This window comes from Myxocyprinus asiaticus, chromosome 17 (assembly GCF_019703515.2).
Source record: "Myxocyprinus asiaticus isolate MX2 ecotype Aquarium Trade chromosome 17, UBuf_Myxa_2, whole genome shotgun sequence".
Classification (NCBI taxonomy): Eukaryota; Metazoa; Chordata; class Actinopteri; order Cypriniformes; family Catostomidae; genus Myxocyprinus; species Myxocyprinus asiaticus.
In genome coordinates this window covers 5,298,051-5,314,297 of record NC_059360.1, presented here as the reverse complement: position 1 = coordinate 5,314,297, position 16,247 = coordinate 5,298,051, and the positions used below count along the sequence as shown (strand labels likewise).

At 38.4% G+C, this 16,247-nt stretch overlaps 1 protein-coding gene across 1 annotated transcript in view; it reads right to left on the bottom strand.

Moving 5' to 3' along the window:
- Positions 1 to 16,247, bottom strand: part of LOC127454894 (collagen alpha-1(XII) chain-like) — a 141,251-nt gene that overhangs the window by 92,302 nt on the left and 32,702 nt on the right. Inside the window, exons 14-17 of the mRNA XM_051722398.1 lie at positions 11,500 to 11,769; positions 5,617 to 5,883; positions 5,317 to 5,509; positions 3,834 to 3,958 (exon numbers count right to left, since the gene is read on the bottom strand). Coding sequence (XP_051578358.1) covers positions 3,834 to 3,958; positions 5,317 to 5,509; positions 5,617 to 5,883; positions 11,500 to 11,769 — 855 coding nt within the window. The remainder of the gene's footprint in view (positions 1 to 3,833; positions 3,959 to 5,316; positions 5,510 to 5,616; positions 5,884 to 11,499; positions 11,770 to 16,247) is intronic.

The following is a 16,247-nucleotide window of genomic DNA, read 5'->3' as shown; positions in this document are numbered from 1 at the left end:
CACAGAGGCATCTCCTCCACAAAAGAAGTCGGCCATGGAGGAGCTTTTTGGGGAGACCTTTGCGAATAAGGACACAGACAAGATTTTACCAACACCATCAGAGGAGGTGGCATCCTACAGGGCAGCAAGCGGTATGCCAGTGGATGGTGGTGATCCACTTGCATGGTGAAAAAGCAGTGAGTGTAAATACCCTCACATTTCCATGATGGCAAGACGCTACCTTGCTGTGCCTGCCACTTCAGGTCCTAGTGAGAGGGTGTTTTCCACGGCAGGAGACATAGTGACTGCAAAGAGGTCTACACTCTCCCCAGACAATGTAGACATCCTCATCTTTTTGAAAAAGAATTTGACATTATAAGCTCATGTCCACTTTGTTTTCTTTCTTTTTTTTACTTTTTTAATGATGTGGACATAATTTTTTCATTCACTATTGTTTTAAAGGAAGAATGTATCATCATGTCTCATATTGCACTTTAACTTTTATTTTAAGATTTTATTTAAACACTGGGCATTTTGAATGTTGTTTTTGTTAAAACCATAGGCAAAAGTTCTTGCTGTAAGTGTTCTTTAAGTAATAAATGGAAAGCAAAGTTATATTTGATATATCACTGAAATCAGATGACTTAAGCAGCCTTGTTGCATTGCCAATGCAGTCCAAAAATAAGTTTTTAAAAATATATACTTTTTTGTGTTTTGTTTTCCCAAAGCTGAAGAGCCTTTAACTTCAGAAGTATTAAAGATATCTTTATACCCTTTTACAAACTTTCCTTTTAGTATCTTCATTTTTAAGGCCATATATGGTTAATTCCCAGAGATATAGGGCTCTCAATAACTACGTTTCCACCCAAGGATTTTTTTGAGAGAAAAGGTTTAGCGCATCAAAATTATGGAAACGCATATTATCTATGAAATTTCACAAGTGTCAAAATATTTTGTCCATTTAACTTTAGCACATAAATCCTATGTTGACATGTCAAATGTCATGAAAAACTAGTTTGGAAATTTTTTTGTGCCACATGAAAGAATATCCACACTTGTCCTCAGAAAAAACAGCATAATGGAGATGAACGCTTGGACTGATGAGGAGACTCAAGTTTTCCTCAATTTCATTAAAGACAATGATATTACCTTTATTCTTGATGGAAGTTTTTCCAGACTATTTATGGACTGCGCGTTTCCGAGCCAGTAAAGATTATGGCGTCTTTCACCAAAATGCCTGGTACCCATTTTATATATAGTATAATCCTGTGCGATTGAATTTGTGTTTGAAAGAAACACCAACAAAACTACATCTGGTAAGAAACCTAATTAGAGTCTCTAGTTTCATATAATATGCCATTTTTTTTTTTATTTGAGCGCTTTATTGCAAAACGGCACCCCATTAAACACAATGACCACATTCGTGGACTGTATGCTCGGTTTCAGTTAAAATATCCTATATTCACTGTGCATTATCACATTGAGAATTAATGGATGCATCCAAAAACTGGAAAATTATGCTTTCAGAGGATTTATATGGAGTTAGGATGAAAATAAGGTGCATTTCGAACTGTTCTGAGACAAGTGCAGACAGACATCTCACTGGAGGTTAAGTCATTCATTAAATAGGGTGCAAGGGAGTATCCTATAGCTCTCTATGCAGCTAAGTGCATTCAATCTAGTCTTCCTATTTAAAGTTTCTGGCTGCAGATGATGTTTGGATCACTCAACATGTTTGACAGACATAAGACAATGGTAATCAGTTCATAGATTCTGAATTTATAATGTATAATTTAATTTTAACATGGTTGGCAGTGATTGGATGATGCTGGCCAATATTTTAAATTAGAATGATTTATGCCTATTTCTGATGTAATGTCAGTAACGTCTCAAAAACATAAATAATCAACAGTCCTGGAAACATAATAAACAATTTTATTAAAAATTTTTAATAAACTTTTTATATCTTGATATTATTTAAAACGTCACAACTTATTCCCACTGTCCACATATGAGGACATCAATTTTTAGGAAAACTATTTGGTCTAAAAATGTTTCTTAGGGACTACTAGTTACAAATAATAATAATAAAAAAAGAATGGAAAAAGCCCTCAGCTGTCACGCAGGGGTCTCAGGAGGATAAAGACACAGAAATTCACATAATTCTAGGTTTTGATGTTTTTTTTGTTTTTTTATGGAAGAGGTGGACAAAGTTTTAATGTAAATTCCAACATATCTTTGAAAATGGACTAATGCATGTTTGTCTGAAGCATTTCAGGCTATCGAGTGTTTATTTACACATGTACAAGAAAGAGAAATGATCACATTTTCCTGTGGTTGGAAAAATTAGAAAAGAACACAAAAACATAATTGTGTGACTTGAGCAGAGTGAAGAGGAATGTTGAAGTTTTTTGTGTTTTTCGGACAACACAGCCCCACGTTTCACAACATATTTTCTGCATGTGAACGGACTGTCCGTATGTTTAATTCAAGAGTGTTATATAAGATCACAGGCTCACTAATGCCACCAGTTCTGTTGTATTTTGCCAGGTATTCCAACCAATTTCTTTCAATAATCTCAGATGCAGACGAGCTCCATTTCAACGTCATCTTCTGATATTTCCTACTATTGCAATTATGTGAAATTAAACAGTAAGCTGGCCAATTTTTTCCCCAACAAAACAAAGGTCTGAACTACAAATACTGATGAAATTAGAAATGTACCTTTATTCACACAAAAACAAAAATGTAATTTTTTTTTACTTGTAGTTTTGCTCCAAAATCATAGATGGAAATTGTCATTTTGACTCCCCTGTTAATCAATGGATTAATAATTTGGCTTTCATCATCATTTATGTTTATCTTTCACCGGTGAAAAAAAAAAAAAAAGAATGAGCCAAAGAGTTGACGTGGAATGACGCAATTGGGTTTTACTGTAACAGTGAAAGCAAAGTCTTTTAAAGAAGATAGATTTAAAGATTTTAACTAGTCAACTAGTTGAAGGCCAGCTTGTTTCCCAGCCTGATTAGCTTACAAGTGCAAAACACCCTTCTAAAAACCAGTAAACAGATGACCAGCCTGGGAGACCAGCTAACTAGCAAACCAGTTTAGGCTTCTTTAAGCTGTTTTTTTTTTTTTTCCCAGCAGGGTACCTACCATGGTACAATTCCAAAAAAGCATGATATTTTCATGTTACCATGTTTTTGGACATGGTACCTTAGCAATATCACAGTTTTGTATGCAAACTTCACCCCTTGTCTTAGTATATTTTCCTTCTTCTCTCCTGCTGGTGTCAACTAGCAGACCCTCACCACCAGATGTGTTTCCAATTAGGAGCAACATTCCAGACCAGGGTCAGCAGAGCATGTGCAAAGCCTTAATTCTGTATGTCATTTTTTCCTGACCAAGTTGTAAAGCATTGGTAATTGTAAGCAGATCATCTTTTTTGCTCTTGAAACTCAAGTGTCACTTCGTGTGAATGCAGAGACAGCGGCTACCATGTGGCGTAGTCACCCTGTCTGCTTTTTGACAACACAATTAGCTGTGCTGAAAGGTATTTGGCATTACTCATAACACTATCTGAGACTATAGCCTACTTTTCTGACTCAAAATTGAAAAAGAACTGTAAAAGGATATTCTTTATTATAGACATGTTTTTTTTAATTATTATTATTAACTATATGCACAGCAGACATAACAAAAGGTAATATTTTTGTAACTTAAGTTGCTTTTACATAAAGAGCTGAATGCTCTCCGGTAACATGAGATCTGATTGGTTGATCTGCGAGGGGTGCAGTACCTGGGGTCAGAAAGGATGAAGGGGTATCATAGCTAGTTAAGTGTTTTTTTATTACCTGTGGTTTGAAAAGGTGGAGGTTCGGGGGCGTCAGAGAGGGTTGTCTTTTCCTCTCCAGCCAGTGGCATACTCTCCCCTCCTTCAAACATGCCAAACACACTCACTGTGTACTTAGTGCCAGCCCTGAGATGAGAGCAATAAAAATCAGTCCTCATTCCAACCTACAAATCTCATCAATGAAAGATTAAGTTAAAGAAAAGATGTTTTCTTACTTTAAGGTTTTACTTTAGCAATGGATCTTTAAAGGAATAGTTCAGCCAAAATGAATGAAAATTCCTAATTACTCGTCATACCCATGTCGTTCCAAACCCATATGTGACCTGCTTCACCATTTAAGTTGCATCAACTCATTTTGATGGAGCATGTCACATATGACTTTCTTTCTTCCGTGGAAGTCTAACAGAGATATTTTAGAGAATGTCCATGGTCTTCACAATGGAGACTATGGCTGTCAAGCTCCAAAAATGAAAAAAAAAAACACCATAAAGGTACCATAGTACGAATAAGCAGAAGTACAATGAAAATCTTCCCCCTTCTCCATAGCTCTCCAATCACATTTAATTCAGATATGGCACATCCAGATGTGTTGTGCTGGGTTATACATCAATAACGAGACGAGTAAGAACCTATGGCAATTAAACTGACATTTGAAACCTGTGGTGGAGGTAAGATTATTGGTGATTTAAATTCCTACCTGTTCCTCACACAAACCCATCATTTGGCATCAAAAGACTTGGAATATAGAGCACATATGGACTAATTTTATCATGCTTTCTTGTCATTTTTGGAGCTCGACATCCTCAGTCCCCATTATGAAAAATAATACTGTGGGCATTCAGCAAAATATATTTTTTTAATCCACAAAAGAAAGACAGTCATACAGGTTTGGAACATGAAGGTGAGTAAATCATGACAGAATGTATTTATTTTTGGATGCACTATCCTTTTAAAAAATGCAATAGCACTCAAGGGAACAGAAACACAGATGAAGTGTCACAGAGGTTTGTCAAAGTTTATCCTTGTTGTGGCATTATGATTACCATTATGACTGTTTATAGAAGAGCACAGCTAAATAAGAGTAGTGTAATTGCTTGAATATCATCTTGCGGTAAAATGTGTAAAATGAGACAGCAAATTGTTACTCTATGAATAGAGATAACCACATGCAATTTAAAATATGTGACCTCAAAACAGTACCACAAAGTACTACGGTACTAACATGTTTTGGTAATGGTAATACAACGTTTATGGACATGTACCATTTCAATTCTTTGAAGTACCTAAGAATATCTAAATAACATGGTACGTGAATATGCCACTGTACAGGTACATTATGGACCATGGAAAGTACCATGGTATTATCACAGTACATTTGTGTAAGGCTAACACATTACATGTCTTATGAATCCATGGATTGCGATTGTAATACATGACAATATGGATTAATATACAGTATATTTTACTGCATTGGCATCTCATACCTTAGCTCTTCCAGAACCACTGTGTTGTCATAGGGTCCAACTAGCAGCTGTCCAAGGTCCACTTCCTCCCCAGTGGGATGGAAAGTGACCTTATAGCCCTTCACATCTCCAGGAGCAGGGTCCCATGTTACCCTGAAACTGGTCTTAGTGGGCTCTGAAGTTTGCAGGTTCCTGGGAGCTTTGTATAGAGACACTGAAGAGAGAACATAGTGTTGAATTAGAGAATGAATTTCTGCTTCGCTTCAACTTATCAAATCATCAACTACTATTAATCCTGTTGGTGATCAAAGATAAACTTACAAGTGGTTCCTTCTCCTTGCCTTGCTTTCCCATCACCAAACTTGTAGACTGGAACCACAGTGATATCGTACGTGGTCAAGGCTTGCAGCCGTCTCAAGATGATGGTGTTGGTTCCACCTGGTGCTTTGGAGACCAACTGACGCCCATCCCCCTGAGGTTTATACGACACCCTATAATTGACAACATTGCCAGGCGCTGTTTGCCACGTCACCCGCATGGTTCTTTCGGTTTCTTCTGATACAGTAAGAACTCTCGCAGCTGCAGATACTGGGGGAGATAAATGAAAGGGAATAACCATTAAAGGTGAAGTGTGTAATTTTGTATTGTAAAATAAACATTTTCTTAATATGCAGACCTAACTATAAGTAAGTAATTTGTTGGCTAATTCCCCCAAAATGTGTAAACACTGTACTGTAGTTCTGTTTTTTTGAGCATCCTGACCAGCCTGACAGAGCAATATTGGGTCAACCAATGGTGTGAGTTTAGGGTGGGGCTATATGTTTGGCCGACCAATGGTAGATGGGGGGAGTTTTGGGGAAACCTGTTTGAAAGCAGTCATTATGTTTGCTTGACAAAGCCAACATACTGTTATTCTACAGACATGGTTTAGGATTTTTCCAAAATTCCTAAACCAAGATCAAAATGATCAATTGTAACTCCTATAGCTTTCAAGCTACATCCACCAAATTTGGTACAGACATTCAGACTACTTAGTGTGCTATGTCTTTTCTAACTGATCGGACTTGATGTTTTCCCATAGCGGGCAATCAAAAATCCCATTGACTTATATTGACAGAATGTTGAGATGGCCAAGACTATTCAAACTCCAACTGTAAAAAAAAAAGAAAGAAAGAAAGAAAAAGAAAAAAAAACAGCTTCTCTCTTGCTTTTCTTTCTTTCTTTCTTTCTTTATATCTATATGTAATGTCTGTATAACCATCAAACTTAAAACTAGTTTATAGGGGGTCACACACCGGAGACGTCTGGCGGACAACATGGCACATTCTAAAATTTGAAACAATTGTTTTCTATGAATCTACGCACACCACCACCACCGCGCGCCGTCTGTTGGTGGCACCCAGCTACGACTCCGGATGCTGCTCAAATTTCTACTGTGCCATGGAGCGCAACTTGCAAAGTTTTTCATTAAATTGGACCCAAATTATTTTCAAAGGACATAGATTATTTACTTTAGCCATCACTAGATGATATATTGTGTATATTTATCTTTAATATAGCCTGCACAATGTATTTTCAGTTACAAGTCTTTTTGTGGTTTGACAACTTGAATAAAACATTGAAATAATAAACTTTGCCATTTCATTCACTTTGCGCAGTTACACCAGTTTTCTACATTAACCTGCAAATTCATTAACGTCACTTTGCTCATTTTTGAAGAAGTACAAAGACCTTCGTAACTTCTGTGTGTATGGTGACAAGATTCACAACTTTGGACTGCCAGCTGTACCGCATCAATGTGTCCTGTCCTACTCGCAACGCGAAGCAGCGTGACGCTTCTCGTCCAGTGTACGATCGCCTTAAGTCTTTGTCAAGCCAACAAAAAAGTTATTTTTCTTATTCTATTTGGTGACGTTAGTGGCACCTTTCAAATGTTGAGCATTCCCAAACTGATTTATCCATAATGCCTGGGATCAAAAGAAAACCAAACTACCCAAATCAGGTAAGTTCATTGGCCAATATAATCTTGATCCAAGATTGTCTCAGAATCTCCAAACCGGGTGAAACCAGACATGCTGAAATGGTTGTTCATCATGCATAACACAGACATTCTAAGACCGGCTATAATGTTCTCTTTCCATGCTGTGACCAGAGAGGATTTACGCAAGAGGGAAAAGGAATGAATTGTCAGGCTTTAAATGATCTACAGAACACTTTCAGATGGAGAGACCTTTTACAAAGCTGAATGGATGGAAAACAACTTCCAAGTTTTCTAAAAATAAAAACAAATCCCAAATCCAAGAGGACACAGTGTGTTGTCAGTCCAGAAGGAGTGATGGCATACATAAAATGCAGATGGCAGTGCCAAAAGACTCCACTGCTAGACTTCTTAGATGACAGAATATAAATAAGCAGCCAGACAGCAAGATAACCTGATCGCAAATTTACGAAATGCTTAATCATGCTCAGACACCATGTGGTGCACAAGTCTGAGACCACTAGTATAACTTTTCTATTTTTTATTCTTTTCTAATTTAATACATATATATATTCAATCTGATAAATTGCTTCAATGGAAACAAAGAAATATTACCTTTTTTTTTAAAAGTGTTCATATGGTCAAATGTCACAAACTGGCTTAGATTTGAAATGGTTACTTAGATACAGCACAGAATCTTAAATATTTCTTCCTCATTTTATGTCATAACTTTATTTATTTCCAAGTAAAATAGTTAAAAAATCCCAGATTTTCAATATGGTCTTAGACTTTTGATACTTAGAGTACATGAAAAAAATTCCTCTAAACTGGAGTGAGTCCTCCCATTGATTTATATGTAAGAGTCTTGTAGAGTGTGTCGAACTCCTGTGTCCCCTGATAGCAGAGAGCATGTGTAAATCATTAAATCAGCAACTACACACACACTCCTACACTTCCATACACTCCAGCATATGTTACCATAGCCCAAAGCGGTGGCATTTCAAAAGAAACAGTGGCAATGATGCAAACCTATGGCAATGATGCTATGCCCGTGCTAACGAAAGGAACTGTAAGTCAGTTCACTTCAGTTCAACTTTCACTTTTTCCAGAGTAAAACGTTTCTAAATTAGAGCCTTTGTTCTCAGCATACTTCAGAGCCTCATGTCATTATACTGCTTAAGGAGAGGGGTTGAGTGCATTTAAAAGAGCTATTAAACTCCAAATGAAGATACAAGGATAAAATAACACTAGATTTTCTGAAGAAAATGAGAGTGGCCATGCTTGCCTGTGCAAAAATTACCACCACGATGCTAGGATGTTCTGTAAGGTTGCCAGGGTTTTACTCGGCAGTTGCAAAGATTTTTTCTGAGTAGTTTTTAGCGTGTTCCTATGGGGTATGCTAGTGTGCTGTGGGTGGTTGTTAGGGCATTGTTAGGGTGTTTTAGGGTGTTCACTTGGGACTCTAGACTAAAAAAATTACTACTGACTCATTGTGTCCTAAACTGAAATATTCAGGAGCCAAATGGCTGTTTTTAGTTGCCAAATTACAGAATTGCTCGATTCTGATGGTTGTTCAGAAGCAAGATGGAAAGCCAAAGAAGAAAAGACTTCTAATAACAGATTAATCGGTTGATAATTTTGTATAAACTCAGAAAAAAAAAAACGTCCTCTCACTTTCAACTGCTTTTATTTTCAGCAAACTTAACATGTGTAAATATTTGTATTAACATACAAAGATTCAACAACTAAGACATAAACTGAACAAGTTTCACAGACATGTGACTAACAGAGATGGAATAATGTGTCCCTGAACAAAGGGGGGGGTCAAAATCAAAAGTAACAGTCAGTGGCCACCAGCTGCATTAAGTACTGCAGTGCATCTCCTCCTCATGGACTGCACCAGAGTTGCCAGTTCTTGCTGTGAGATGTTACCCCACTCTTCCACCAAGGCACTTGCAAGTTCCCGGACATTTTTGGGGGGGAATGGCCCTAGCCCTCACCCTCTGATCCAACAGGTCCCAGACGTGCTCAATGGGATTGAGATCCGGGCACTTTGCTGGTCATGGCAGAACACTGACATTCCTGTCTTGCAGGAAATCATGCACAGAACGAGCAGTATGGCTGGTGGCATTGTCATGCTGGAGGGTCATGTCAGGATGAGGCTGCAGGAAAGGTACCACATGAGGGAGGAGGATGTCTTCCCTGTCATGCACAGCGTTGAGATTGCCTACAATGACAACAAGCTCAATCTGATGATGCTGTGACACACCACCCCAGGCCATGACGGATCCGCCACCTCCAAATCGATCCTGCTCCAGAATACAGGCCTCAGTGTAACGCTCATTCCTCCGATGATAAATGCGAGTCCGACCATCACCCCTGGTGAGACAAAACTGCAACTCGTCAGTGAAGAGCACTTTTTACCAGTCCTGTCTGGTCCAGCGAAGGTGGATTTGTGCCCATAGGCGACGTTGTTGCCGGTGATGTCTGGTAAGGACCTGCCTTACAACAGGCCTACAAGCTCTCAGTCCAGCCTCTCTCAGCCTATTGCGGACAGTCTGAGCACTAATGAAGGGATTGTGCATTCCTGGTGTAACTCAGGTAGTTGTTGTTGCCATCCTGTACCTGTCCTGCAGGTGTGATATTCAGATGTACCGATCTTGTGCAGGTGTTATTACAAGTGGTCTGCCACTGCGAGGACGATCAGCTGTCCTTCCTGTCTCCCTGTAGTGCTGTCTTAGGTGTCTCACAGTATGGACATTGCAATTTATTGCCCTGGCCACATCTGCAGTCCTCAGGCCTCCCTGCAGCATGCCTAAGGCACATTCACGCAGATGAGCAGGGACCCTGGGCATCTTTCTTTTGGTGTTTTCCAGAGTCAGTAGAAAGGTCTCTTTAGTGTCCTAAGTTTTTATAACTGTGACCTTAATTGCCTACCGTCTGTAAGCTGTCATTGTTTTAACGACCATTCCACAGGTGCATGTTCATTAATTGTTTATGGTTCATTGAACAAGCATGGAAAACATTGTTTAAACCCTTTACAATAAAGATCTGTAAAGTTATTTGGATTTTTACAACATTATCTTTAAAATACAGTGTCTTGAAAAAGGGACGTTTCTATGGGCTGGAAAACAACGTGTTATTTTCTGCGATTAATAGTTGACTGTTTAATAAGTAAAAAAAAAAATGAATGCAATGAATGCAGTGTACGTTTTTTTCACTTCATGAAATTCACTAATGTCTTTCCCCATATCCTGTGGCTAAAATTGGCATCTATACATTTCCTGGAGGGACACACTCGACTTGACTGCACATCCTAGCACAACTGATTGTGTGGAGCAGTGCATGCTTATTCATCACGTGCAACACATGTCAAGCACATAATAAACACGTCATTTACAAAGTAATATACAATATAAAAGCTACAAATATAAAATTATTTTCATGTAACAAAAAGAGCAGTCATCAACAGTAGATCATCAGCGATCACATGTTATAAATGTATTCCGGTAATCCGGTAGTCATTTGTGAACTCAATGACTGCTGATTCACTATATGATTCTCTTAGAAAGTGACTCTGATTCATACTGCTAACCTGAGCTCTTGAGTTCAAACCCATTTTGTGAATATTTTTGGCTGATTCATAAAACAGACCAGGTTCAAAAATATATATTTGTCCGCGAATCAGACAATTCGGGTTGCAGTGTGCTTGCTATGTACAGTGAGCTCATCTCAACAGAAAGGGTGAAAAGAGGCATAAGGTGTAATTCAATACCTAATAATTCAGTAAGATGATATCTGACGAAACCGCATATACTGTACACACACAAATTGTTTTCGACTGTCACCAATTTCAAGGTAATGTCGCAATAATATTTATTTTATTTTTCATTTGTGAACATTTTAGTTGTAGTCTGGAGCCCTGCCACTAATCATTTTAAATTTGCTGGGAGTTGTTTTTTTGTTTAATTTGATTTTAATATCTTTGTTCAGACATTAATTGTCCAGTGATCTATTCCATATCCTTCAGTGCTTGTGTTCACATGCAAAATGATAGGGCAGCTGGTCTATGGTGCATGTCAATGGAATATTCTCACATTATATACAGTATTTCAAGGATTTTTGTCCTCTCAGGGGTAGGTTACTTCGGGACGAGAGGCCCACCTCAGATGGAGAGAGGCAAAGAGAGTATGCTGGATGAATTAAGTGGGTGGGAATGGACTTACCATCTGTGGTCTCCTCTCCATGAAGCGGTTCTCCCTCCTCCCGGCTGTAGGCAGCGTACACAGAAACCTTGTAGCGGGTCTCCGGTGTCAGGCCATCCAGAACAGTGGTGGTAATGTCCCCGGGGACCGTTTTCTCACCAGCTTCCTCCGAAAAGAGGGATTTCCATTTGACCCGATAAAGATGGACATTGCCAGGGGCGGCAGTCCAGGATGCAACAAAACTGCTCTCCGTCACATCCGAAGTAACCAGGTTCGAAGGAGAACTGAGTTCTGAAAACAGAAATTGAAAAGACACAAAAGTCTAATAGCAGAGAACCTATACAAACATGTGTGTAATGATTTACTTCTAACAGCAATCACACCTAAAAAAAAAAAAAAAAAAGGCCTGTCATACTTTATAAATCACACAATTAATTTATTTACATAAAGAGAAGCAAAACTATCTCACAGACTGTGATGCAGTATAATAATAAAAAATACACTTTTGTCAAAACTGGAAAATACAGTATGTTGCATGTTTATTTGTGTGTAAAGTAAAAACACAAGGATTAGTTCTCCTAAGGAATGGTTCCCAAAAATGTACCATATACTCATGTTGTTTCTTTCTTCCTTTCTTCTACCTTTCTTCCAAGGAGTGAAAGCATTTGTTCATAAAACAATAGCATATGGTGACCATGGGCTGTCAAGTTCCAAAAATGCCAAAAATACACCAAGAACACCATAAAAGTACTCTCTCAAACTGAAGATCAAACTGATGTGTTGCTCGAGCAATCAATAGTCAAGGCTCCTATTAGCCTAAAATAGCCATGAACTCTCACAAAACTCGCTTCTTAAAACTTCAAAACCTTCACAAATCAATAGTTTCAAACCAATATTTCAGACCAAGAATCATTTTAGCCAAGTCACGTTTCATCAGCAGGTGTCACCAATGTGTGGAAATTCAAGCACTTAGATACAGTGAATGGTTTTATTGGTCATTTTATTCAATTCTCTGAAAAGTTTCATTTTAACCCCAACTACCTCTAACAATATCACATTTAACTCAAAGGAACACTAATCTCACTCAGGGTAACTAAAAAAATAAACACGTCATAACAAAAAATGACATAATTAACATTAAACAAAATTTAAAACATAACTATGACCAATGATTACTTTTAAATGTTAATTAATAACACTCCCCAAATCCTGCATAGAGGTACCTCATTAATTATGCAATGGCAACAGCCAATAGTAAGTTCTCAAGCATAAACAACAACAGACGTTACAGTATATTCCTGGTAAGGACAATAAATCCATGTCGTTTTAGCATCTGATTTTCATTTAAATGTGTAAACGTGCCATTTTGCACTTTGCACTTAGAAAAGTAAAATATGCTGCCGTTTAATCGGTCCATAACCACTGATCTACAAACGCTCTGGAACCTGAATAAAACAAGCAAGAAATGAATGAAAGTTCAGAATGAAGAATGAAGAATGAAGGCTGTCACTGCCATTTTATGTTGTTTGTAGACGCGTGTTGAACCATAAGGAGATGTTCTGTTATACACAAGTCCAGATGTTTATGTAAGTAGGTATGATAACTTGCATGATATGACTTATGTGATAGTCGTAGAATGACCATATACTGTTTGCACATTGTTATCAAGCTAATCAGTTTGTTTGCACAATGTTAAAGGTGCAGTAAGCAATTTCAGCCATTCTACTTCCACGAGACTGAGCCTTTGGATTAGCCAAGCTCCCTCTTTCCAAAACCCTGAACTCCAAAGATACCAAAATGAGCTTTATTGAGAGCAGAAACGGTTGTAATAAACAACAGCTGCAAAAAAGAGCCATCAACTGACAACTGTTATCTGCCACTACAGTTCAATGAAAACACGCAAAATGATTGACAGGCAGAAAGCGTCACTGTCCACACATTTCTGTTCACTGTTTACAAAGTCTAGAGCTGTCACAGAGACTGGTGAGGTATCTCACAACACTTATTTCATTAATATCTTTCAGAGAGTAAGACATTTTTGCATAACTTTCCATGAATTAAAAATTGCTTACAGCACCTTTAAGAAGCTTATCAAGTAAAATAAAGGTGTTTTAAAACCTATGTGGGTTTCGTCTTTGTTCAAGAGGGAAATTTTTCTTAATTTACAGTAAAACAAGATTGATATCAAAGATCAGTCATAATGTCAGCCGCATTAGACAAAGTAGGGTAATGAACAAATATTGGGGATGAGGAAATAACTTTAACCCTTACCTCTTTAAGTCACACAATGTCGAATGTAATATGCTGCTTTAAAAACAATGCAAAACACAGGGCATATTGTGCTTATAGAACGCTGTTGAATGCAGACACAAACATTAAAAGACTGTCAAATTATTTAATAGACATAAAAAAAGAGGGGCCAATACACAAGAACACGCAGTTGAACCAATACAGTGTTCCAGTAATATCCGAAACTGAAGAAAGCTGCCTCATCAAAGGTATGTGTGAACTGTGAACATAATGACAAGTGTATAGCTATATCTCTCTCTGTGCCGGCGCGAAAGAAGATTTGCATAATTTAGTTAGATTACGTCAACATTTGAACTGTGTATGTAGATAAATAACTAGTCAGTCACCGTGATTTTGACAATCTTGGAAGCTGGTCTGGTACAAATTGGCCAAATAATTTTTTTATTTTATTTTATAAATTGGCTATATTGACTGTGGAATGTTGTGATGATGTCACAACCAGCCCAGTTTGAAATTTCCATTCTGGGCTGGAATTTCTGTTTATGTTTTGGCCTGTGTGATCCTGCCCACTGCCCACTCACCAATAGTATTTCGACACCGCCGGGTTGCGAGATTTGAAAAAGTTTGCAGTCAAAGGCGTCTCCATTGTGATTGGATAGAGAACCAATCAAAATGACCGATCAAAACGCTACTTACATATTACATTGCCTGTGGTAACTGAAAATTCTCAGTCTTTTAGCGAATTGTAAAAACACTGATTGATAATTCAAATTTCTACCACTTTGGGTCACGTGACGCCATGCAAGAAGCAGACGTGTGAGCGACGAGCTCTGCACGCTTTGCTAAATTTTTTATTATTTTCATGTTATAATCTGGTGAAATTTGATACACCCAGTTACACATTTGCTCTTTGAGGCAAAAAATGGCAAAGAAGTCAAAATCCTCGGGCTCTGGTGACATTAAAAGACACTTACGTGTTCAGGATGAAAGCCCCGACAAGCCTACAGACCGGGGACTCGATTTGGATGGCACGGTGGGAGAGGTGATCCAGAGTCAGTTGTCCAACATGTCGGTGATGATGACGAAGGTTCTTGCTGACTTGGAGGATCTCGCTGTAATACGTCGATCGATTATAACTGAGTTAGTTACAAGAGTGACTCATGCTCAGAGACGAATCGATTGTCTGGAATCTTCGGAGAGGGAATTAACCGCTAATCCGCCCGCGACCAAAATTGATTTGGAACATCTCCTTGAAAAGCTTGAAGATCTTGAGAATAGAAGCCACAGGAATAACATTCAAATTGTTGGAATTCCTGAGCATGAGGAGGGCAGAGATATGGTGAAATTCCTAGACGAGCTTTTCCCAAGTCTGCTTGGAATAACAGGCCACAAGCTGGAAATCGAGCAAGCTCACAGAGTCCCAGCTCACAGATTTGCTGAGGGAGATAGGCCCCGATCGATTCTGGCCAGATTTCTGAGATCATCCGATAAAGCTCCAGGCGAGGAGCAAAGGCAAGCTTTCTTGGAAGAACCATAATATTTTCTTGTTCCCGGACTTTGCGAGATCAACAAGAGAGAAACGCGATTGGTTCAAGGAATGTAAGAAACTCTTACATCAGCAAAAGATCACATTTGCTCTGAGGTTTCCAGCCAAACTGAGAATAGAATCGAAGGACAGTCACAAAGTATTTAAATGTCCCAATCAGGCAATGTCTTTTATTGAATCAATGGGTGATTAAAACCTCATGTTTCTCATGTGAGTGGGTCGGCTTGCTGTACTTACTCTGGCTTTTGAGGAAGCTGGGCATCATTTTGGTTTCTTTTTTCTTTTTGCTCCGCCGGGCGGCTGGAGTTTGTTTTGTGAATAACACTTTTCCTTAAAGAAACTTCTGCATTGACAAAAGATTACTTTTGCATTGAAGTTCCCGGCCAGTTTGAGAGTGGACACTATGGATGACCGCAAAATATCTACATGTTCACACAAAGGATGTCTTTTATAAAGTTGACGGATTGTGTAAGTCATGGTATATATTTTTATGTGGCCTCGGAGTGAATTGACTTGACCATCCGGGGAACCGGGATGCCGGTTTTGTTTCTTTTTGTATTGGTTCCGCCAAGCGGCTGGAGCTTGTTCTATTGAATGCACACCTTTGGAACAGCTGTGGATTAATCTGTTCATTCTTCATGCTTATTCCTCCTGCTGGCTGGAGTTTGTTTTGTTGAGTATTTTTACGGGACATTGGAATGATTATGTCATCCGCTGAACTCATAACAGCTGGCTCACTGAACATTTATTTGTCTGTCCGAGAAATCTGACCGGTTTTATATCAGCTGGAATTTGTTTTGTGGAAGATCACACCTTTAAGACAGTTCTGTGAATTTATCTACATGTTCTTTGTGTTCAATCTAACTATTGGCTGGGGTTTATTTTACAAAGTATTTTCTGTTATGTAATTTTGCCTCACAAAATTGAGCAATCCGATGGTAAAGTTGTCATGGGGGCTCGTGGGCGTTCATGG